Genomic DNA, 25,841 nt, shown 5'->3' on the forward strand with positions numbered 1-25,841 from the left:
CTTTATATTAAATATAAAAAATAAAAACGCAAACCGAACGAAACCTAAATCAACTCACAACAATTCTAATATTCAATCTTAAAGTTCTGAACAGCTTGTAACAGTTTTAGATCTTAGGTTTAGGCATTTTATTTTTATGGCATTACTTACATGTGTTTTAGCCCACTTGATTTATTGGACTTGAAATAGATTCAAGCCTAGGAAAATGATTTTGGACCCACAGATCATACGGTATTTGGTGAAACTTTGATATTGAATGACATCATCACAGTCGTACTGGATCTTATTTCTATCTTCAACAAGGAATGCCCTCTTTTCTTCCTTAAAACCACTATTAAAAATTTTAAAAGAAATCTACAAAATGGGATTGGAATTTTGAGAAGGGAAATTAATCAATTTGTTTGAATTAATCCCCATAATTGGAAGAGTGAAATAAAACATAAACAACTAAACAGTGTAAGTGAACTTTCTTAGGGTGTGGAATTGAGACAAACTCTTTCTTCAATCATAAACAAATTGTAGCATTAATTTGATTGTCATTTTAGCTTAATAGCACTAGGAGTGTTATTTATTTTCTTTGTATTTCCCCTCGGCCTCGAAGATCAATAACTAATAAGGAACTTTTCATTTTTACTTTGAATATTTAATTTTCATCTCCTCAATTATTTTAAAGTAATATTAGTTTTAATTTCAGCTATACATGCGGAGTCATAATTTGATGAGTACGAATTCAAATTTGATGAAAGTTCAAATTTTATACTTACAATAATTATAATCTGTGTTTGTCTGAAAGTTGAAACTGAAGTAGTGAACGACAATTTTTTTAATATTATGATTGCATCCTCTTCCTGCACTAAGTAAAATAAGGATTGACAACAACATTATACTTGGCGGCAGCTGCAATGAGGGTGAGTCTGACTGAAGAAGCAGTTTTTATCATCTATTACCTCCTTCACTATCATCTAAAGTACCCACCAGACATTTTTCCAGTAAGAATTCAGCATTTACCCAAGCATGGTATTTATCTAAAACACAGGTTAAGGACTGCCGTATCATTTAAAAGACAGAAAAAAAAAAAAAAAAAGCAGCTTATAATTTCACCAAGAAACTTGGAGTCTTTGTTCCAGGCACCATTTGAAAAACAAGTGAAAACAAATATATCGGGTATTGATTATAAGACCGCCCCATACCTTAAGCATCGCTTGCACAAGCATCTCAAATGAGTATGGGCATCTAATAAACACTGTGCCAAATTGAAAAAAAAAATCCTAAATTAAAGATGTCAATTTGAAATAGTTTATAACTAAGTACTATAATCCCAGTCTAATGTTATGCAAACATTATTTGGGACTGAAAAACATGTATAAAATTTTGTCATTACCTGAGGGTTCAACCAAAAACAGAGATTTTTTTAGAAGGATATTGAATAAGGATGTGCAGTCTTTTCCCACTGCCTTCTTCATGAGCATATCAACACCTGAGAAGAATAATATTGTCAAAATAGGTTAATAAGCCTTTCTAGACAAACAATATATCTATTATAACACTAAAAAATTCATGTATATAATTATAAATTTTTTTAAGTACCTGATAATAGCTAACTAATTCATTCCACCATAAGTAATAGTGTCTTCGAACATAGCATGCTATGCTTTACTAGTACCTTCATGGTAACATGTTCAAATTTAAGGGGAAAAGATGTTCAATCAGAGACACCCTCAACGACAAGATATTTCCTATTATGGAACTCGGCACCAACAAGTATCATAGGCCTAAACCCAATGAATTAGAACGAAGGCTATTTGAGTTGACACAAGGATATGACCAAAATCAACAGTGACTTTAATTATATAGGTTTTTTATTCTCTTAGCACCATTTGTAACTCATCAGCATGGTTCCTCAAGAGTTGCCTTTAAAAAAACAAAAAAAAGGCAAAAAGAGGAAGATATTTGAGAACGAAATTTTTATAGGAAAAAAAAAAACAGACAATTTGATAGACCTCTAGCTTGATCCATTGTAATTTGTAAAGCAATTTTTAACATTACACAGTGATGCATGTTCATTGAATCAAGAACAGAAAGGAATTAATTTTTCAAACTACAGAGTTAAGAGGAAGATATATATTCAGATAAATGCCACATCCCTAAACTGCAAAAACTAGAAGCACATGATTGAAACATCGGACGGACTTCCAGCAAATAATAAATATGCATGTGCATGGTACTTCGACCACTGAGAAAATGCCAATTATCTAATTGGGCCAGATAAATCTAACAATGCTACAAATTTATCGAAGCACAGAGGGTTCATTCTGCCAAATATTAAAATTTCCACCATGAAATTCATGTCCGTACCTCAGGGTGAAACTTCATGTATGGACATATATTGTACACATATCCTTTCAAAACAGTCCTCATAAAACCTTCTGGATGATTTTGTTTAACTTCACTCGTTGAAATAAGCCTCCACACATAATTTATTGTAAAACATAGAAGAAACGCATAGTTGACGGTACAATTTCAAAGGAGTGTGATAAATGCAAAAAAGTCTTGGGATGGATATGGTTCGTCTCATACCAGTAAAGTCAGGATGTGTTTGAATAAGTTTAAGGGTGTAAATAATATATTAATATTCATAAATTATCTAAATTTAAATTGAATAACATTAAAATTTGATTTTGTTATTATCGAATTGAATTCGAATTCGAGTAATTTAATTTATTAATCGAATTGAATTTAAATATTTTTATAATTAATTTAAGTAATTTAAGAGCTTAATCGAATATTTATATTTTAATATATTTTAATTATTTTAATTGATATAATATCTAAAACTCGAGTTCGAATTCAAATATAAATAATTAAATTTATTTTTATATGTTAAATAAATCTAATCGAACGAATTCGAAAAATTAAATTTTTATCTTGAATCAAATTCGAACTAAAAAAATAAAATTCGATCAAATTCAAACTAAATTTTAAATATCAAATTTAAATTTAATATTATATCAATTCAAATTCGATATCACGTTTCTAAGTAAACTTCAACCGGTCCTTTTGACTGTATCCCTTCTCAAAAGGAACTTTGGTGCGAGGTACGGACTTTCTAGTAGAAAGTTTTGGTTTTTCTACGTTCTTGGCTGGAGCACCTGCATCTCCATATGCTACTTGTGCTTACGATTCACCGGATGGTTTCAGACATGATACATCAATAGCATTGAAAGTCGAAGAACCAACATTAGCTCGATTTACTAAGGTGGCATTATTTGGCTGCTTATTTTTTTAGGAAAAATCACCATTTTTATTACTATTATGGTTGTTTGTATAGAGACTCACATTTAATCTATAAGGTATTATTCGTTTTGATACGAACCTCTCACGATTTTATCTTACAAAAAAGATTTCATAAGTTATAGGATCAAGATCACATCAGACTATCGTGTAGGTATTTAATGACTCTCACGACTCCATTGTATAGCATTTAGTGATTCTTACGACTGCGAATTGATAACTGTTCTGATATCATTTATGAAAATTCGCATTCAACCTGTGCTTTGACCCAAAGATCTTACGATTTTATTTTACAAAAAATATTTTATAAATTAAAATTAAATCTTTACATATATCATTTTTTATCCACACATCATCTTGATGTGAGATTGAGGACATTACAATATTTCACTTTTAATGTTTGATATCCTTATCAAGTCTTATTCACACATATTTTTTATGTGAGATTAAAGATGTTATAATTCTAAAATTCATCTTTAACGGTAATGCCACTAATATCAGCTGCAAGATTCTTCGCCTCCACGTCATTTTGATCGATAGGTAAGCCAACCTTGATCAAAAACCCTAAATTTGAGTTAACTATTCAGATAATAAATGAAAAATATCTAGCACTCAAATTTATTTCAACATCACAAACGTATAATACAGTTTATTGTTGATATATTAAATCAAGAAACCCAATCAAGAAACTACAGTTTAAGGTCATGAAAACTGTAGAACTTTAACTTGCCGGACAAAAGGTAAAATCATTGTCTTTGTTGTTATTGTCCTTTGTCCGTGCTGTGAAGAAACATCAAAAATTTCAAATTAAGTTAGGCAACAGTTTCTCTTCAGTGATACAATTACAGCAGCTTTTTTACACCGTCTGTAATTACATAATCATATAGATGTCAAAAAATGATGATATAAGAATGACAACATTGGAACTTAGCTGGTTAAGGGGAAAGAAAAGGATAAATGCATACCAAACCAAATCTTTTAGACAACACATGATTACGATAAACACATAAAAACATAGCTAGCTTCAAGTTAATAATTTAGCTCAAGAAGAAGAAAAAAATAGTTTACAAAAAATTGACTCGTGATTTTACTACCCATAATTGCATCAACTTAGTCTTATTTTGAGTACAAAATAAAACTTTACAGTAATTGCATTGGTAAAGTCACAATACAAAATTTAAGTCCCAATTTTTTTAGATCTCTTCCAAGCAAGAGGGGGCTTAATTCTGGTTCTAAGTTTCAGTGAATAATTCAATAAGCTTCACTTGAACTCCAAATTTTCAAGCTTAAATTTCAATAAAAGAGTTGCCCTGCCTCTAACTTTGCTTCCAAATATTCAAATCCCAGTTTCTAAGTAAAGAAATGGCTCAAGACGACAAATTTCATCACCCAATTACCATTTGGAAATAAGATAAATAAATAAATAAATAATAACTCGCTTATTCAAAATAATAAACCAACAAATAACTCGCCAGCATGAACTTGGATTCTTATTCACGATAACTGTTCCATTTTCACTAGGAAACTACAAACAAGCCCATTCAGAGGCTAAACTTCATTTGAATCAACAAAATGATCAAGAAATAAAGGCCTTTGTGGTTATTACACTGACCTCCATATAAGTCTATAAAACATCTCTTCACAACCTCGCAAGTCAGAGTTCACCTGAGGAATTAGGATGAACGACCGAGCATCGCTGCTTGTTGTCCTTTAGATCATTGGGTTGGGCCCCGACCCCGTTTAAAACTTGCACATGACTCTTTTATCTTTGCATCCAGCACTATTACTATTTTACTTATCTCCAATGTACACATGTTTTTGTGTCAGGTTATTCTGTGGCCAAGTTTTTTATTTTATCAGATTCAATTTCAATTTGAATTATCATTTAATTAATAAAACTATTTTTATTTAATTTACATTTTAAAATATATTTATAACTACTACAATATTAAAAATTTTAATAATTTTTTAAATAGATATTTTAGGTTGAGGACTTGAGGGACTGGATCTTAAATAAAGCATTAAGAAAATTAGTTGGGTCTGTTTTCATTTTGAGAAAGACTCGGATTAAGTTCTTATGTGAAGTATCTAAAGTTTTTTATTATTATTAAAATTAGTTGAATAAAAATTAAATTTTAAAATTAAAACTAATAGATTAAAAGGTATTGTTACAATAAAGTGTACAAATTTTAAAAAATAATAAATAAAATTTGATATATTATTTAAATAGTTACTTTTAATAAATATTTTAATAAAATTTTTATCGTTTAATAAGTATCATTAAATTTAAATTATAAATAATATTTTTAATCTTTTATATATTATTAATGTTTTCATTGAAGTTTATCTTTATTGATCCATTAATTTTAATTTTTATTAAATTATTTTTAATAAAAAAATTTGACAAATTTTATTTTAAAATTTTCATAAAAATTCTTTTATCTGATCCTACAATGAACATATCTACTCCAATTATAAAGTTTAAACGAAGATAGTTGGACATCACATCAAGCCACGGTTTCTTAGCAAAAATAATCAACTTGGATGACAAAAATTGAACATTGCTTCACGTCCATCTCCAGTCATGTAACTTAATATATATATGTGTATATATATATATATATATTAGTAGTCGGTCATATTTGATGGTTATAAATTGAAAAAATTGGCCTAGTACAAACAAAACTAAGCTCCTTATATTACAATCATCTTAAATTCCAAGTAGTATGAACCTCATAAAAAGAGTTGTTTGAATTTATAAGACGCAATGAAATTCAATCTTTATTATGATAATACATTCCTTAATTCCATTAGGCATGGAGCATTTCTTTCTTGTATCCTATTTGACTTCTCTGTTTAATAGTCTTCTGGTGGTAATAGATTGATAATAGATTGTTATTGATTTGAAAATATAGTAATACATTTTTTTTTTGAGGTAGATATAAATGCATTTTTTTTTTTTTTTGTTAATATGTAGGTTTATACATTTTACATTTGAAACTAAGATCAATATTCTTTTATAATTACCATTTTTCTATAAAAATTATAGTTTTTTTAATGATTCTTACACATGAAAATAGAAAAGAAATGGAAAATAATGAAAAGAATCACCCCTGCCACTGCACTTGCACTTCACTTGCGCTATCTCTCTCTCTCTCTCCTTCACAATTCTCACATGATTAGAGGCGAGTGAATGTGCCTTTCCAAAAGCTGTCAATAATTTGAAAATCTGTGCATCAAGTTAAATGGAAAAATAGAAAAATGGGAGCCACTCCATTATCTCTCGAGTTAAGTAATATTCAACATCTAGACCAACTCCATCATGTCCCATTTTTTTTGTTTTATTATAATTTCTTTTAGTGCGATGTGAGAACTCATTCTGGTAAAGGTGACGAATAAAAGGACGGATTTTGTGTTCTTCTAAACTTTTTTTTATGTGTGGCATTCGTAGTTTCCCACAATAAAAGTCGGATTCATCTTCTGAAAAAAAAATGGTATTTATAAATATTTTTAGATTAAAAATAAAAAATTTCAAAAATATTTTAAAATATTTTTTTAATTATTTATTTTAATAAATTAATAAATATGATGATATTTTATAAATATTATTATAAATGAACTCTTTAAAAAACAATGAATCCACTACTTATAATAATAAAATAAAAGATATCATATAAGGATTCATGAATTATAGTTTAGAAATACAAATTCTAACATCACTTATCTTAAACAAAACCTTAATTTGTTAAAATGAGAAAGAATCTTTTTTTCTAAAATTTAGTGATTGATTAAATTAGAAGAAGGAAGAAGATTTCAACGTATTTTATCCGTCAGTTAGAAATTGGTGAGAGAGATGAGGATAAATAAAAAAAAATTCACCGTGTATCTGGGCGACCAACGTTTGCAGATTAACACAATGGGCATTTATGTACAAAACAAATTTATTAGTACCATTTAGGATATTTAAGCCAACATCCCTCCTTTTTCTCTCCCATCTCAGAGGCACTACTGTCACTCGTATTATTTGTTTCCAACTGGTAGTCTCTTGCCCTTTTTCTCTGTTTGCCCACTTCTTTTTTTTTTTTTTTTGTGTTTTCTCACTTTCCGTCTCTACAACCTTCGCTGTTTGCAGAGAATCTACATTTTATCTGAAATTTATTTTTCTCCAACTGCTTTTATTTCTTAAGAATCCAAAACTTTAATTGGATCTTAAGTAACTTTGTTCTTCGTTTCCATTTTTCCTTTTATTTTTTTTTAAATTAAAAAAACAAAAACAGAATTTAGGTTTGTTGCGGGTGGTAGTAGCGAGAATGTCGAAGGCTGGTGCATTGGATCTCGCCTCGGGTCTTGGCGGCAAGATTGACAAAACACAAGTCCTTTCTGCTGTTGAAAAGTATTCATCTCGTTTTTCTTTTCTTACTTTTAATTCCGTCTTTATAATATTTCTTTAATTTCTCTTTACTTTTCTTTTTTTTTTTCTTTAAAATTTTTTCTCTTTCTTTAATTTTCCTCCCTTTCATTATATTTATATATATGTATGTATGTATGAATGTATGAATGTATGTATGTATGTATGTTTATAAGTATATCTGTACTGTTTTTGGTGAGTGTTAATAAGTAGAGTAAAACTGAAATTGGCTTAGACCGTTAAATTATGGCTTCTTTTTCTCTCTAGATTAATCTGTTTCTTAATTAAAATGCTTAACTGTCTCTTTCTCCCTCTGTGGAGTGAACTTTTTGCTTGATTTAGTCTTTCTCCTACGCGAAGCTTAGTTTCTGTCCACTTAATCTTGATTGTTAGCTTATCATCTTTCTCTCTCAGATGACTTTAATTTCCAGATCAAGCTACTTTATTATGTTAAACTAAGTTTAATCAAGTATAAGATTCTTCAGTTTCTGGGTAACGTTGAGACAATCAGAAAGCGAAGTTTTGGGTGTGTCACTTTGACTTGCAAGTGGCTTTAAATTTGGCTACATTATTAAGGAATTAAATTATAACTGTGTTGTGGAATATGGACTGGATCATGACTTCTAACTGTTTTATCATTTGTTTCTTTTATCATGGAGCGTAATGGTGGATCAGATCTCCATTGGATTCTTTGTGAAGTCTATTTCCGGGCCAACCTTTTTCCTTCAATTCAATTCAATAAAAAATTTGCTTGTGCTATACTGCAAGTTTATTTACAGACCAACTCTATAAGTCTGTAAAGCATTATTCTTGGAGTAGATTGGACCACTGCATGAATCCTTTTCCTCCATTTTTGAAATTGATGGTCCCTCCGCATGATTAAAGTTGTGGGCTGGGTAATGGGTATATATCAACCATAATCCTCCCCTTTTATTGGGACCGGGGGGGCTTAGGTTTGGCTAACAATTAATGACTACATTGGCAAAGCTATGCATGTACATAACCTTAGGTTCAGCTACGCATATAACTATTCAGGAGATGTATCAAATGTTAATGTTGGTATATGCAGATATTTAATTAACCATAATTAAATATGGTTAAATATATTTAATTATATGCATATACATATCAACCATAATCCTCCCCTTTTATTGGGACCGGGGGGGCTTAGGTTTGGCTAACAATTAATGACTACATTGGCAAAGCTATGCATATACATAACCTTAGGTTCAGCTACGCATATAACTATTCAGGAGATGTATCAAATGTTAATGTTGGTATATGCAGATATTTAATTAAATTTTTGTATTTCTTGGAATTGCCAGTCAAAGGCTAGCAAAGGCTAAAGTGCATCACCAAACTTTGTGGTGGCACTGGGAGAGAAATAAATGCATAGCTGGCATTTTGTTATGACAATCCCTTTGGGTTTGAATGGTGTTTGTAATAAATCCATTCTTCAAAAAGAACAAAAAAAATCTGACAGGCCTTTTCAAGAAAATTGTTGCTTGATATGTCTGAAAGAAGTTTAGAATTTGTTTTATCATCATAAATGGCGTGATTTTTACTAGGTTTCTCTGGATTCAGTTTCCTTAAAATGCAAAAAGAGTACTGGACTCTTAGCTGTTTTACTCTGAAAACAAATTTGTCGTTATGAAACGACATCCCAACTCCCAATTGAGAGCCGTGTAGTGAAATTGATTCAAAGACTTTCATACTATGTTATCAAAATTTTTTGTAAATCATTAAACAAATAAAAATTAACATATGTGCACATGCTACTGCATATCATGCATGATCTTCTGCTGCACAGCGACTATCGGGTGGTTTCTTGGAAATCATACTGTGTATCCTTGCTTTGTATGCATGATCACTTAAAGCTCTGTCTTTGACTCTTGAAAATTTTTGCAACTATTTTTGAACTGTCATATAAGATTATGTTAATGGTTCAGGTATGAGCAATACCATGTCTTTTATGGAGGTGAGGCGGAAGAGAGAAAAGCCAACTACACTGACATGGTAAGAAGTGCTCTTTTTTTTCCAATCTTTAGCTCAATGATTCTTCCAACAGGCTGGCTGATTACTTACTTTAGATCATTTTCAACTTTGCAATTAGTTATGAATTATGTGCTTGATCATCTGCTTTTTTTTTGGTTAAGTCTGTATTACTTGCATTGGCACATTAGTTGTTAATTTTCATCAGGCTATAAGATGACCTGCTACGTGCCATTTTGTTTTGTTCTCATGAATGCATTATTCTTGCTTACAGCTTTACCGTATTGATAAGGTTAAATTGGACTTGATTGCACATGCAAAACATTCATGTGATGTTTTGAATTCAGGTTAACAAATACTATGATCTGGTTACCAGCTTTTATGAGTTTGGATGGGGGGAATCTTTCCATTTTGCTGCCAGGTATAAATTCATTCTCTTCTATCTTATATATGCAAGCAACATGGTACTGTTGCTTTTTCAAGTTGCTGCTGATCATTATCATAAAATTTGTTTTTGCAGATGGAATGGGGAGTCTCTTCGAGAGAGCATAAAACGGCATGAACATTTTCTTGCTTTACAACTTGGATTGAAGCATGGACAAAAGGTTCTTCCACTTCTGCAGAGTGTGGAGAAATTGCAATTCTGAGTTTGCTGTTTTCTGTTTCGTTTGAATTTTTAACTTAAGGTTTGTTTTGTTTTTTATATTAGGTGTTGGATGTTGGATGTGGAATTGGTGGACCACTAAGAGAAATTGGTCGATTCAGGTAAATAGCAGTTTGTTTTCGGACCCCCCTTGTTTCTTTCATTTTTATGTGGCTTATATTGTTGATTAGGCTAGTTTTCATGGTTGTTTTTGTTTATGTGTATGGATGAGTGTAGAGTCATCTGACCTCTGTTTTTGTTTTTTGTTGAGTCTGTGCTTTTTGTATTAAAGAATTAAGTCCAATTAGGAGGGAAAGGTTATGCAATCATCTTTTCATTTAACTTCTTGTGGTGCTTCATAGCTGTGCTTGACCCATGACCCTGTACCATTGGATGGTATGGAATTTGCAACAATATATTTTGTGTATAAAATCATGATAAGTTTTTGTTTAGTTCATTTTCTGATCAAAAAAAATTTTTGAAGGTGGACTCTAAATTATGTTTGTCTGGTGATTTGGTGCAGCTCCACATCAGTTACAGGGTTGAACAACAATGAATATCAAATAGCAAGAGGGAAGGTGCATACTGCTTCATTCTTAGATAGATTGATTTATTTAAATGCAGCAGATAATATTGTCCACTTGCTGTTCTTTTCTTTGTTTCTTTTAACAACCTCAGCACTTTGGAATTTGTTATTAGTTTGGGTTGATAAAAATGTATCTTCACGACTAAGATCATGCCGTTATTTTAAGCACAAATTCTCAAATTCTCCTTTTTAATAGTGATGGATCATAGATATATAGTTGATGAACTGCCCTTTTGTTGTTTCACTGTTTCATTTTGTTTCCAGTGTTTGGTTCAACCACTGTAAGTTTTTCTATTGAAAAGGTGACATTTTTACAGGAACTAAACCGCATTGCTGGAGTGGACAAGACTTGCAACTTTGTAAAGGTTGGTAATATTCTATGACAAGTTGGTTTATCGTTGTTGAACTCAAGTTTACATTATTCTCTGTTTGTTTTAAAGTTTTCCGCACTAGCATGCAAGAAATTGTTTTAAGATGCAAAAAAGTGTTACAACTGATTTTCTTATTGTTGTTGTCTAATGTAGGCTGATTTTATGAAGATGCCATTTCCTGACAACAGCTTTGATGCAGTTTATGCAATCGAAGCTACTTGCCATGCACCAGATGCTGTATGTCAATATAAAATTTTCCCATCTAAATCATGATTTTTTTCATTTCGGCTGGAATGGATTTTGAAGTTTCTATCATATATTGATTTGTTTTGGTTTGATTGGATTGTTATTTTTTGTTGTGTAGTATGGATGCTACAAGGAGATTTACAGAGTACTAAAGCCTGGTCAGTGTTTTGCTGCATATGAGTGGTGCATGACTGATTCTTTTGATCCACATAACCAGGAACATCAGAAAATTAAGGTGGGCATCTAAAGAGCATTGAAATGCTCCTTGGTTTGTTGTGTATTCATGAGTTGATCTCACATGAAAGTTTTACTTATATAGGCAGAAATTGAGATCGGTGATGGTCTTCCAGACATCAGGTTGACTAGACAGTGCCTGGATGCACTAAAGAAGGCTGGTTTTGAGGTGAATTTTTTACTTCTCTCCCCCCTCCCTCCCGTTTTTCTTTTTAATTGGAAATGGAATATGACCAGTAATTTTTTCCATTTTTGTCTTCTAGGTCATATGGGAGAAAGATCTTGCTGTTGATTCCCCTGTCCCTTGGTACCTTCCTTTAGATAAAAATCACTTCTCATTGAGTAGCTTCCGTCTAACAGCTATCGGACGCTTCATCACTAAAAATATGGTAAAAGCTTCCAAAGACCACTCCATTGTCATGATACTCTTTATGAAAAAATGATGTTCTTGGATGAGATGGTCATATTAAGTTCATAAGTGTTTACCTCTAATTTTTCCCTACTGTAGGTTAAGGCTCTAGAATTTGTGGGATTAGCTCCAAAGGGAAGTCGAAGGGTTCAAGATTTTCTGGAGAAGGCTGCAGAAGGGTTGGTTGAAGGTGGCAGGTTAGTTAGAAGTCCTATTTCTCCATGATTTCTTCTGCATGTTGATTTACCGCTAACTTCGTGAATATTGTAGTTTGAATGGAGATGCGTACAGAAAGCTTTTATAGAAAAACAGAAATTAGACACAATCTCCATTTTCTATAGGTGAACTAACATGCTGACATAATCTGTAATTTTGGATTGCAGGAAAGAGATTTTTACGCCTATGTATTTCTTCTTGGCCCGAAAACCAACTTCAGAGAGCCTGTGAAGGAATGGTGCACGAACAACTTAGCCTGCTGCCTGCTTTAGTTATGGAAATTCTCCCTGTGAAGGTATATTTTTAAAGGGATAAACCATGGTAGACAACTTGCAATTTGGTGACCTGCGAGTCTATGTTTTAGACATTGTGAGTTGAGTTTAAATTTTATTCGGTATCATTGTCGGCTCTCTGCTCAATTTGGAATGCTTCTCTTTTTAGTTATATCTAATGAGTATGTTTTCCTTCACCGAAGATTACATTTAATTATTATAATGTTTAGTTGTGGAAGAAATGTGGCCTCGGATTACACCTATAACAGAAGTAATATTAGTTTACATCTGATGTTTTTCGTTTTGAAAAAACGATGATGAAGAAACCGCTTTGAGTTATCATATTTCCCCGAGGAAAGAAAGTGGAGGTGGAAATACGGAATCATCCACTTTGGCTGGTTATTTTTTGTGATGACTTATTTGAACATTGAAATACTCTGTAGAAAAATTTAAAAATATATATTCTACATTATTGAAACAGTTTTCATATTTGAGATAAATTATTTATAGTGATGTAGTAGATGCTAGGATTCAAGCAAGATGAGTAAAGTAGTTAAGCGTATTGCGTATTTTATGTAATTGTAATATACCTTTAAAGTTAAAAACGAAGTTGTGTAAATTGAGTGTTGGGTTATTAAGAAATAATATGAGAAAAAAATGAATGTAGTGGAGATAAAGATGTTTAGATGAACGTGTGGTAAGATTAAAAGAAACAAAATAAAAAAATGAAGAAATTTAAAACAAATTAAAGGTAGTCTGAATTGAAGAGAAAATGAGAGAGAGCAGAGTTTGCAGTGGTTTGAATATGTGAAATATAGGTTTAGCTGTGCACTGATTAAAAAAATTGAGTTTTTAGATCTAGAAAAAAATTAAATATTCAAAGATAAATCATCAAAGACATGGATGCAAGTAATAAAAAAATGATACGATGATTAAAAAATTAAATAAAAAGATGATTGTTGATAAAAATTAGTGGTGCAAAAAGATTCAAATTACAATTTAATTTAATTCTTTTATTTGATTTTTTATATAGTCGACTTCAAAGTATAGGATATAAGGTTTAATATGTTCTTATTGTATTAGTTGGTCTTGGCTAGGTCGATAGAATTTTATGCTGTTTGATGAAGAGTCGCCTTTGTAAATTTAAGATTTTATATTTGTTTTCTGTGAAAGCGTTTAAGACATTAGCATCAGAAGAAGTTGATGTGTAGTTAAGTTAACCCTTGACAGGATCAAAATTGGACTAGAATGAGGCTCTGGAGAATTGGCTACAATATTGGACCATCAGATTGCAAGTTCAACTGGTCAGACATTTACAAGTTGGAACTCGCATTAAGAGGGTTTATTCTTAAAACTTCATAGTCCAAAGGAAGGGCAAATTTGACTAAAGATGATAAAATTTTAGTACCAAAGAATGAGGAATAAAGAAATCAAAATAATTAATCAAAAACTAATATTGTGGCTAAGCCATGGCAGGTCCAAGTCCAACCAAAACTTTTGGGGCTCGTGGGAAAGAAAGTGGAAGAACCGGAAGAGGGCCATTGAAATTGGTTGGCTGGGTGGCCCACAAAGCTTCCGTATCAGTCCAAGGCCAACCGACAGTCTAGAAGGCGGAGGAACAGATTCCACATGACTTTTATTTTAATTAATGTTTTGTTTGTGGAGTATAAAATTCAATCTTGAAGTCAGTATTTTTCTTTGGTTCACATCCCAAGTACGCTATAACCTCTACCTAACCAAATTATCGAGGAAAAAAACCATTTTAGTTAAGAAATATCGGTGAATTCAATTTACACTGTCTGATGAACCATGCTAAAGTACACGTTTTTGCTTGCAAAGTTTTGAAGTTCAATCATATATAGTCTTCCAAGCCTTTGTGGTTAAAAACATTTGGTTTTATGAATATTTAAGTGGGAAACCAACTAATCGAGGCAAGATCCAAGTTTGGTAGTTACTAAGATACTGGAACCCCTTTCCACGCAATGTCCAGCAAACTGCCAGCCTATGTTCCATAACGCGTCAAATGTTGAAAGGAAAATAAAAATAATACTATCATTAATTTAAATTCATCAATATTTCATTGTGATGACAGAAACCAATACCAGTGGAAATCTCAAAAGTGCAATAAATGTTTAACGGTAATTAAGTCACGAATAATCTCATCAAACAGAAAAAATAATGAACTCTTTCACATCAGCACCAACAGCCGACTTGGGACCGTAAGACCACGCATGCCTCGAAATTTCTCTGGTGATGCCATCAACGTTGGTGGCGCCGCCATGGTAGTGGTGATGGTGCTGGTGGTCATCAGCGGTAGCCGGTGGGTGGTAATACAAGCGCGCAGTTTGAGGGCAGTGAGAATGAAATCTTGCAACTATTCTCACCCCTGCATCCAACATCTCCACGTACTTCCCCATTGCCGTTATACAGGATGTATCTCTTCCAGTCTATATTGATTTCTTGTCGTGGTATTTTTCTTCAAAGAATGAAAAACAAAAAATAAAAAATAAAAATAAAAGAAAATAAAAGGGGACGGAAAGGAAAGGAAGGGTGTTGCTAGAAAACGTCCCAAAGAAAGGATCCCATGTAATGGGAAATGAAAATTGAGGTAGGGAGGAAAAAGGCCAACGCTTGATATTTATATATCGCAATTTGTCGGAGTTTAATGCGTTTCCAGGGAATTTCGCCAGCCACCCCACATTTTTCGGGCTCCTTCCAAGGTAGGTGGGATGTATTTGAATATGTGCCCCTATATTTTACTCTATTTGCTATATTAATTGTTAATTTGGAAAGATTTATTTTAGTATTTTTCAAGTCTATACTGCTTGACAAAAAGTAATTTCTATAGGGCACTTGTCCTAATAACAATGCCTTGATTCCAAATTAAAAAAATTTCAATCAAGTGCTTTCATTAATGTCAAAACCATTTTTGAAATGTGAACTAGTTTTAGTTTTGTTTATTTTAATTTACGTCTCAAACATTTTAACATTTGAGGGAATAATTAAGTCTATGGTGTTGCAGAAGTATTATAATACAAATTTTACAGATTTATTGGATTTTAATGACGAAATTGAATACATTTAAGCCATTTGATTGACTAAAGAAGGCATAAAAATTTATTCTTTGGTCTAAATAATTTACTTATAAGATTAATATGAGTAAAATGTTTGTTGGATGCCATTATTTGACAATGTTCCTTGTCTCCATTTTGTGAAGAAAACGCATCCTGGGTCAATTTGGCAAGTTGCACAAAAAGCCCTCTTAATTGTTTGGTTATAATGTGCACAGCGGCAATAAAAAGGTGGAAATACAAGGGCCTCACTGCAAAAACCCTTTTTTATTTTTCCCCACCTAATAAAGCCCCCAAGTGGAAGACTAACTCTAAACGCGTCAGAAATTGAATATGTTATACCAACGAGTGCGTAGTTCGCCGCGTGATGTTGCTCCATTTTTCAAGTTTGCCCTATGCTTTCTTCAAATCACAGTCTACCCCTTCCTTTTTTCTACATGTTTTTAATGATTATTGAGCTTACTTTATTGCTTCGAAGAAAATCACATAGCTAGTGTGGATGGCCACCGCCCTATTTCTTTTAATAAATAAATCTAGTAAATTAATAATAACTTCTTCTGTCTCTGACAGAAAGATGTGACCGACTGCATTAGCACTTGTTGAATTGGTCTTCTGTAAGTGCAACAACTTCGGAGTCGTTCAAATGGAAGTAATAAACTGATTCAACTTATCCGGGGCAACTCCGCCTTTTCCTTTCAACAAGTTCAAATAGGCCCTGATCGACAGTGCTCGAGGAAGGAATGACAGATCAAGTTGTGTTCCTCTCGGCGTAACCGGTCTTCTCACTTACCTGTCCTATCTAAGAAAACGATATCATCAAAAAAACACGAAAGGGATAACTAATTCAAGTTATAAAGCCACAACAATTAACTGTTTTCTGGCATTATGGGCTTTGGCCCAAAGGCTATGGATACCCTTTTAGCAAGTACTGTAATTCAAGCCCATGGACTGAGCCTGGTCTCAATAATTGGATCAACTCATCGATTGCTGCCTGCCTTTCTCCCATTTACAGGTTTCGGCCTAAGGCTATTTTGGAGGCTCTTGTTGAAGCCATAAAGAAGAATTCTTGTGACACTGCTCTTGAGGTTTATTTGTGGCTATTCTCTTTTCTTTTCAAGTGATTGACTTTTTGAAATCTTGTTTTATAAGAAGGATAACAAAATTTTCCTTGCCTGTTGATAGACATCTGGACTTTTACATAAGCAACATTGATACGAGCCTAGATGCCGAATGTACACAAAGTTGATAATGATGCTTGGTATTGGGCTGGAATAGGTTTGTTACTTATGTTTAACTGGGTTCATTCAGGCTTGGTGCTTGAGCCAGCATTGAAGGTTCATTCATTGGATGGGTCCGAGTGAAATTATCTACCTAACTTTCTCGTATGCACTAACTCTTGGGGAATAATCAAAAGAAAAAGAATGTAGATGAAGGATAAATAAATCATTTGTTATAAAACTTGAATTAGAGTGACAAAATAAAGCTTCAACATGGCTCAAAACGCTGATCTTGGATTATTCACAGTGGTGAGCTCGTCATCTTTGGAGTTGGTGTCCATTTTACATTCGGATTTGTTTGGTCGGTATTGCGGCTTTGCTGCAGGTTGGTCCAGTCTTTTTCACTCTTCAGTACCAAAAAAAAAAAAAAAAAAAAGCTCAAAAATAGGTCATCCTAAAATTTGCCATTACTCTCTTGTTACTACTATTATTTTTTCAAAAAAATTTCTAATCCATCCTTAAATCCCTCTATTCGACTATCTATCTAACTAAAAAGAATATTATGCACATAAATTTTTTTAAATTCGTAACTGATCGAAATATTATTTTGTTATATCTTTACATATCTAATTAGGATAATCTTTCACCTTGTAAATGTTTATTAAATAATCTGCTCGTCTTTTTGTTTAACACCAAAATCCTCAGATAGCAACTAATCTACTAATTTATTACATAGTTATAATTTCCATTTACATAAATGGAAAAGGCCCGTACGATTTGAACAAATGGAAATATGAAAGTGTGAAAGGAATTAGAGAAGTAGAACAAGATTGAAAAATGGCACAGTTCCAAACCAACATAATGGGGTGTTTAAAAGCTATGGAGTCAAGCTGCATCCATTCTTAAAGAAAGCAAACAAATGAGGTTGACAGCCAATTAAGAAACTTCTACTGGAGCAATCAAGCAGACTAACAGTACCAACCAAACCCTGGTGACCTGTCTTTCAGAGCTTGTTATATATGGCACTCATATGATACATTTTTCAAAGACAAACATCATTACATTTCTGAAAATAGCAAACTTTGACCAATATATGTTCTCTCAAACTGATCCAACGGTTTAGAACAAGAAGACTGGCTAGAAATCTATTGGAGGTCAAATCTAAGAGTTGGTTGGGGCTTGTTTGGTGAAGTGCCACACATCATTGCAAGGCACCTCTAAGATCAGATCACCCTTTTGAATAAGTATATGAGAGATTGAGAGTTAGTTTGAAAGCGATTTCATTGCGCTTTCACCTTTGCGGCTGGAAATTCGAACCCAATTGCGAGCAACTCATGAAACACGAAAATAGTGATTTCGGCAAACATCTATCTCTTCTCGGGGATCAATTGATTAGACAAGCTAGAATGTTAGTAAGATTCATGATTTGGTGTCATGTCGCTTGATGGCACGCTTAGTTTATGATCTGCACAAATCTTTCTCGTCATCTAATCATGCTTTCCACTTTCAACCAATCTGTTATATGCTTGATAGGAAGGAAGAAAAATAAGTAAATAAAATTTTCTTTTACTTTGTTAGAATAATGAAGTTGATTTATTTATTCTTAAGATGTGACATCTAGTAAGTTTAAAATTCAAATTTTAACATCTATATTTTTTTATTTTATTTTTAGATTGTGACATACTTTATAAAAAAGATTTCGATGAAAAAGACTATGTTTATATTATAAGAGATATATATATATATATTCCTATTATTTAGTAGACTTTTACATGTATAAAAAAAAATGAAAAAGAGAACAAGAATTTGTTGAAAAGATTTGCATATTTTCTTCATTGGCTTTGAAGCTCCACAAATATTTCAGAAAAAATGGCAAAAAGATATGTATAAGGAAATACCTAATTCACTAAGATCATATTTGATGTATAAGATGATGGATTAGATGAAATGATAATTATCTTATATTATATTTACTTTGTATATATAAAAAAAATATAAAATTATAATGAAGATTAATTATTCTCTTAATATAAGATGATTTAATCATTCCAAAGTGGAGATGATTATTTTTAATTTATGGGATTGAAGTTACATGCTTTATTATACCTGTGAAAAATTACATTAATAATTTAAATTGTATAAAATTTGAAGAATGATAATTTTGATTAATAAATAAATTATCCTATTCTAATTTTTGCATATATCAAACACAAGATAAAATGATATTATATAATTAAATCCTATTTATGATATTATCTTATCCTATTCTATTATAATTTTATCATTATTTAATCAAACATAAAATAAGATAATATTATTTAATCAAATCCTATTCATAATATTATCTTACTACATTATATCATAATTTTGTATACCTAAACGCATCCTAAAACTTACTAAACTATATATCTAGCTAGCTAATTTGCAAATTACAATATTCTTTTTCTCTAATTTTTTATTGAATTTCCATAATTGATAACAAACAAGTATAGTCTGAAACAAATGATGGAAAGCATAAACAATTTCTCCGTTCACATTCTCTTTATTTACCTAAGACAATATATTATTATTATTCTCTCAAACGAATCACTAATTAATAATTAACATTTAATAATATTGTCAAAAAGATTGAATGCATGAATCATGATCCGCTTTCATACATTTACAACGACATAACTAAATTCTCCTATATTCATAATGAAAACATGAACATTATTGTTGTATAAGATCGACTTTTTATACCATAACATTAGTGGAATTACAACTTCGGTTCGACGAAACCAAATACAACTAGGCCTCGTTTGGGAAGCACTTTTTTCTTTTCTTTTTTTTTTTTAAATACAAAGTGAAATTAAAGGAAAAAGTTAAAGAATAAATTTAAAAAAACAGTGAAAAATAACAAAAAATAAAAAATAAAAAAATTTTGTTACGTTAACAGCTCAGAACTAGTATAAATTTGAAAAAAAAAAAAACTAAAAATAAGAGACAAATAACAAAAAATAAATTTTTTTAAAAGAAAAAACAAAACGGACCTTAATAAATTTTGTTACGTCAGAGCTGGGGTAATCGTTTTGCTGCCACGTCGCATTTTGATTGGCAAAGTTTACAACTGATTTGTTTATTAGGTAATTTGACTACAAGTATTTTCTATTTTCACCACAGGCTTATAAAAGAAGAATTATATATTAATATCTGTGTGAAGCTTGTTCCCGAGTTTGAAAACTTGGACGATGCAAAGTCACGATCATGAATGGACAATATAGTTTAAGCTGTATTTATATATGCAAGTTGAAAGAACAAATAAGAAAAATGATTTAATATTTCCTTCATATAAAATATTCTTCTTCTTGCCAACATTGCCACTATATTTAATGCATAAAGCTTTGGCGGATAATGCAGTTTTGTCAATCATTCTAGAATATATCCACTTTCAAGGCAACTTGGAAAATTGTTCTTCTCCCTCGTCTTTATTTTTCTCTTTGCCAAAGGCACAAAATTATAGATATGCCTCATGTAAGCCGGTATCTAGCATTTGGTTCTTGGAACAAGGAATTCAACAGTACAAATTAAAAGTGCATTGCCATTGGTACAAATATATACAGGATTTAAACCAGATATGCCTCAAAGATGAAAAGTAATGTTGCAGCTTTAAAATAATTCTTGCATATCTAGTCCATTTTCGTGATCACTTTCGAAGGAGACATTTTCTTCATTCTTTATTTGCATATTGGTTTGTGGTAGCATTTATTTGAGTAATTTCTAAGTTTGTAGCCAATATGAACTGTGGAACAACTACGCGTCTACGCCAAGTGCAATATGAAGTCAATGGAGGGGAGCGAGAGGAGGAAACTCAAGAAGAAAGGGACCATTATTCGTCCACTAATCCATGGCAAGTAATTTCCCAATCAAGACATATATATGCTATGATTGAGGAGTTTCATCCTCTTCCACAAGCAAAATGATTAATAAAGACTACCATCATCACCCATTTAATGAGTATAACATCAATGTCGTGAACATATTCCAAGTTTTCCAACTAGAAAAAAAAAGAAAGTTAATCCACTTGCGCAAATTATATATAATATACGAAGGCTAATGACTAAATTCATTTTGCTGTCTCATTTTCCCCAGGATAACACTATTGTTCTAGAAAAAGAATTTTCTAGGTTTCTGGATGGGCTCTTTTTGACCTTTTTCACCATCAAGGAGGCAAAGAGCTGATATGATGAACCCTAATAAAATGTCTATATTTGTCCTTTCCAAGTGAGGTGTGTCATGTGTATGTATGATGCATGCACGTCAACAATGGAAAATTTGATATAATTAAACTCTAACTGGAAATATGATCATTATACATACCTACATATATAAATAAATAAATAAATAAATAAATATATATATATATATATAAAGAAAAGCTTCATTATTTATATGCATTCCATACATCTGTAATCTGATTTCTTGATTAAGGATGTTAATGGATAAGGTATGAGATAGATAGATTATTTTTTATTTTAATTTCTGAATTTTTATATTATATTTATTCTCGTACCTATACCCAACAGATTTTTCAAATATATCCCCATGCTCATCCCTTAATGAGATAATTTTCATACTCATAACTTTTTAAAAAATAAAAATCATAATTTATTTTTTTAGCTTTTTTATTTTTAATTTGTATATTTAGGTATTTTTTATAAATATATTAATATATATTTTTTCAATAAAAATATATTAATTTTAATTAATTTAAAATAATAATATATATTATTTAAAAAATATTTTTACTAAATATATATATATATATAAATACATATGTAGGATACAAAAAAGAGATGGGTACTATATTATCCATCTGATATACTTTCTCATATCTAATAAAAATTTAAAATTATATCTATACATATCCTCATCTCAGTACTCACAATATATTATCTATCCTAATCTCTATACCATTTGGATAAAATATCGAATTCCCCATTAAATATGAATAATATTGACATTACTATTTTTAATTAAAGAAATAATCTAAAATTTCATCATATGTGTACAAGAGATATAAATACTGAAAAAAGATGAAAAGAGCTGGTATTAATTGTAAAACATAAAAAAGTAAAACAAATTAAAGAAAAATAAAACTAAAATGTCCAAAAATGAAGTATAATTAATATATATTGATTGAGATTAAAACTTATTCTTCAACAATCACATATTTGCTTAATTAAAATTTTAAATCTTGTGCTTTAGTTGATCATATATGGTATAATCATTTCTTTAAAATAATTATAACAATCTCTTTTAAATTTTGGCTGTTTTTATTCAGATAATTAAATTTTATATATAGTAGTGGGCTAATTATATGATGAGTTTAGTTGAAATTAATACAAAGAACACTTATAAAAAATTATAGGAGGTGAATCAATTTGGACGGCAGACACTTTTCATGGCACAATTGGTCCTTTTGGTGTAATTTCTTGGCTAATAGATTTGAGAAACAGTGATTGGCTGAGCGCAAATGACTTTCAAAAAGTGCCACATTGCTTTCCGTGGATAACAAGTTTCATTCCGTTCCTTTACGGAGAAACTTGTTTTTGGACGGGTTGAGGAAGTCAAACACGTCCTTGTTAAAGACCAAGAACTCTGTCTTGCTGAATCAAATCTGTTGGATATGCTCTCAATCAGGACAGAAACACATACTTTACGAATGGATTGCTGTCTTTTTAACGTTGTCGCAACATGTTTAGAGTTTCGAGTCCCATTGGTCGTTTTCGAGCTGTCGTGCTCTGATCATAAAAATCTCAAAATGTTGAGGCAAATCAAATTAATTAGGAGACTGATGACGCTGATGATCAAGACCTCAACTCATCTTTATGTAACATTAAGATGAAATGACCCCAAGAAATTAAATCAATACCACAAGCTAAACTCCAGCCATAATTACAACAACAGTTACAAAGAATTCAAAACAAACAACTTGTGAGTAATATATTGATCACTGTAACAATAACATTAAAAAAAAAAAAAAAACCAATTTAATAATTATAAACAAATACTGATTGGCAAATTAATAATAATAAGAGCACTGTTCAAAAATCCCAAAAAGACAAACTAAAAATGATAGATAATAAGTATCAAGGGAGATATTGTTATACATATGCCCTAACTAACAGACTACTGCTGGCGGCCACTACAGGTTCATTTTGGTTCATTCATATAAGGTGGGTAAGATGTCATGTTAGGCATCGATGGATGAAAAAAAGATTTTTGTTATCCCTAATTAAGTATTTCATAAACAGCATCCAAACACATGAAAATATTTGTATGCTTGTAGCAAAACCCCTTCTAAGTAGAGCCCCACTTGGATTATAAAAACATTATTCAGATCATTATGTGGCTTTATTATATCTGAGAAAATCTTTGCTGATCTATCCTTACATAATTAAGTTTGTCTTGAAGTGATAGGACTTCCCCAATCATACAAGCCCTTGCCCATTAATTACATAGGGGCAATTAGGTACTCCATGCAAGACTGGAACAATTAGGCTCTTATTAAGTAAACACTTTTTTTTTTTATTTATTTCAAATTAAATGAAACCAAATTACAGGCCGTCAACTCCTTTTTATCTTGCTCATTAATTGGGAAAATCAACTTGACACACTTTAGCAAGTATTATTGTGATACTAAATAATGCTAAAAAGTTTAGTGGTGTCGGCGGCCGGCCAGGAATTTTCTTTTCTCCTTCTTACTTTCCTTGGTCATTGTCTAATGAAACATGGAGTAACATTTAATTTAAGCATTGTGTAATAATATATGGGATTTGGAATGAGAAAGTAGGCAAATAGGCAATAAATTGAGTTGCCTTTTGAATGTATCCAGATTATTTTTATTGTTCCTTGGGTCAAAAGTTAGGAACTTATTTCTTCAAATTTTGCATCAGTAAGTACTGCTAGTGATGGTGGGTTCCGAATTTCTGTTGCATGAAGTGACGTGTAGTGAACGTGAAACCAAAAATAACGTTGTGAATGGAACTGTTCACACTGTTAGAGTGAACTCATTTTGACCAGATCAGAGCCCCCTCTACATGCACGTTTACCGTATTCTTCACGTGTCAAACCGCCAAAGCTGCTAATTAGCAACTTCCAAGCAAATGGGCATTGCCCTCTGCCGTACGCTTATGGCTATGCTCATATTTTTTTTTTTGTTATGTTCAATGAGCTGGACATGCACATGTGAATGTGGATAAGAAAATAAAGATGGCCACCAATTATTTTACGAATTAATGCAATCTTGAATTATAAAAGAAAAAATAACACAAGCACCCAATCTTGAATGTTTCTCCAATTTCTAATTTTCCATTGGCATTGAAATGGAATTATGAGGAAATTAACGCCAGGTGAAGGCAAAAATGGATGACCATTGAAGCGCTTGGGTAATTAATAAGCTAAAAAGGCTGACATATATAATTGAAATGATTATAATATAGTCTTAAAATCACATTTACTGTGATTATAGGAGGATGTAAATGTGTTAATAGGAAAAGAAAAAGAAATACTTGACATGAAAACAAAGATTAAGCAATATTACTGTATTTATATAAAGCAACATTTCACATCAAATGCCACATCAACTATCGGTGGAGATTTTATCTTGACAATTTCCTTTTAGACTTGTTGAACCTGTCTTCCGAAATAGTATAGATTTTTGACTAAGACACTTGGTTCTTCAACTTTAATTGGAATGTAAATCGCACACAGTTTAAGCTAACCCCTATGGCCTATGATTTTAATACCAATGGTGACTTTGGTTTCATTTCATTGTCATTCTAACATAATTAAATAACGATTTTTTGTAACAATTCTAAAAAAGAAAAAGAAAAAGAATATATATGCAAGAGTAAGAATACATAGCTAATTAATTAAGTGTATATATCCTTCATAAAATTGTAATGGGTTTTGAAGTTTTTGGCTTTTTGCATAACATATATAGGCGTAACATCTAGTTTTCAAATCTAAATGCCCCGCAACTGTACGGTTGGTTTTATTTTATACAATTATTATATTATAGTATTTTTCTATGAAAAGCTTTTGATTCATTAATCCGTGTTTGATGTCAAGTGATAAATAAAAATATACTAAGGATGTAACCAAAAAATTATAGAAATAATTATAATTCTCTATTATATTGTAAGAATTTTTTTAGCAATTTGAACATTAATGAGTAAGATTATCTAATTATGTCAAACTGCTAAAAAAACCCAATTTAATGTGTCGCAAAAGTAAAGCGTTAAAATGGAAGCATAATCCTGAACTAAAATGTAATTAATTAATTATCCAAAACCAGCATGAAAATATGACGGCATATTTTTTTATTGATAGAAAAAACAAAAGACAATTATGATACACATAAAATTAATCTGAAGCTTGCAATGACAGCCCCACTTGATGATATGGATATATACATATATATATATATATATACATATATATATAGCTGATACCCTTGACCCTCCGTGGCTGCGGGGTATGAACTTTGACCGTTGACAGCTGCAAGCCTAAGCACCATCCCAGTTGACAAAAAATCCGTGGCCATGCCATATTAATATATATATATATGATCTTTGCTGTCAGGTGTGGGCCCTGATCCCCAACCTCAATGGTGGATGCCTTAGTTACTGACCCAGCTAGGCAAGCTCTCCTTTAATATTCAGAAACATTTCTTTTTCCATTTTAAAGACACATTGGTTGTATATTATTCTCTTGGGATTGGACCATACGCACATATATATAAGACTACGTCTTAATTTGTACACAGGAAATTAATTCAATTTGCATGGATGTATGCAGGATGGATTCCCATTTCCTAAACCGATTCATTTTCTCAATAA

The 25,841-nt window shown here is 31.3% G+C and overlaps 1 protein-coding gene across 1 annotated transcript; it reads left to right on the forward strand.

Moving 5' to 3' along the window:
* The first annotated feature begins 7,043 nt into the window (after positions 1 to 7,043).
* Positions 7,044 to 12,865, forward strand: LOC111305861 (cycloartenol-C-24-methyltransferase-like). The gene is made up of 14 exons (XM_022903723.2): positions 7,044 to 7,328; positions 7,569 to 7,684; positions 9,649 to 9,715; positions 10,039 to 10,112; positions 10,212 to 10,296; positions 10,401 to 10,456; positions 10,858 to 10,912; positions 11,238 to 11,285; positions 11,445 to 11,528; positions 11,656 to 11,772; positions 11,857 to 11,940; positions 12,035 to 12,160; positions 12,280 to 12,377; positions 12,564 to 12,865. Exons 1-14 carry the CDS (start codon positions 7,218 to 7,220, stop codon positions 12,625 to 12,627), a joined length of 1,185 nt encoding a protein of 394 aa, XP_022759458.2. The 5' UTR covers positions 7,044 to 7,217; the 3' UTR covers positions 12,628 to 12,865.
* The last annotated feature ends 12,976 nt before the right edge of the window (positions 12,866 to 25,841 follow it).

Source organism: Durio zibethinus, chromosome 21, assembly GCF_047325235.1.
Source record: "Durio zibethinus cultivar Kanyao isolate XHJ-2024 chromosome 21, ASM4732523v1, whole genome shotgun sequence".
Classification (NCBI taxonomy): Eukaryota; Viridiplantae; Streptophyta; class Magnoliopsida; order Malvales; family Malvaceae; genus Durio; species Durio zibethinus.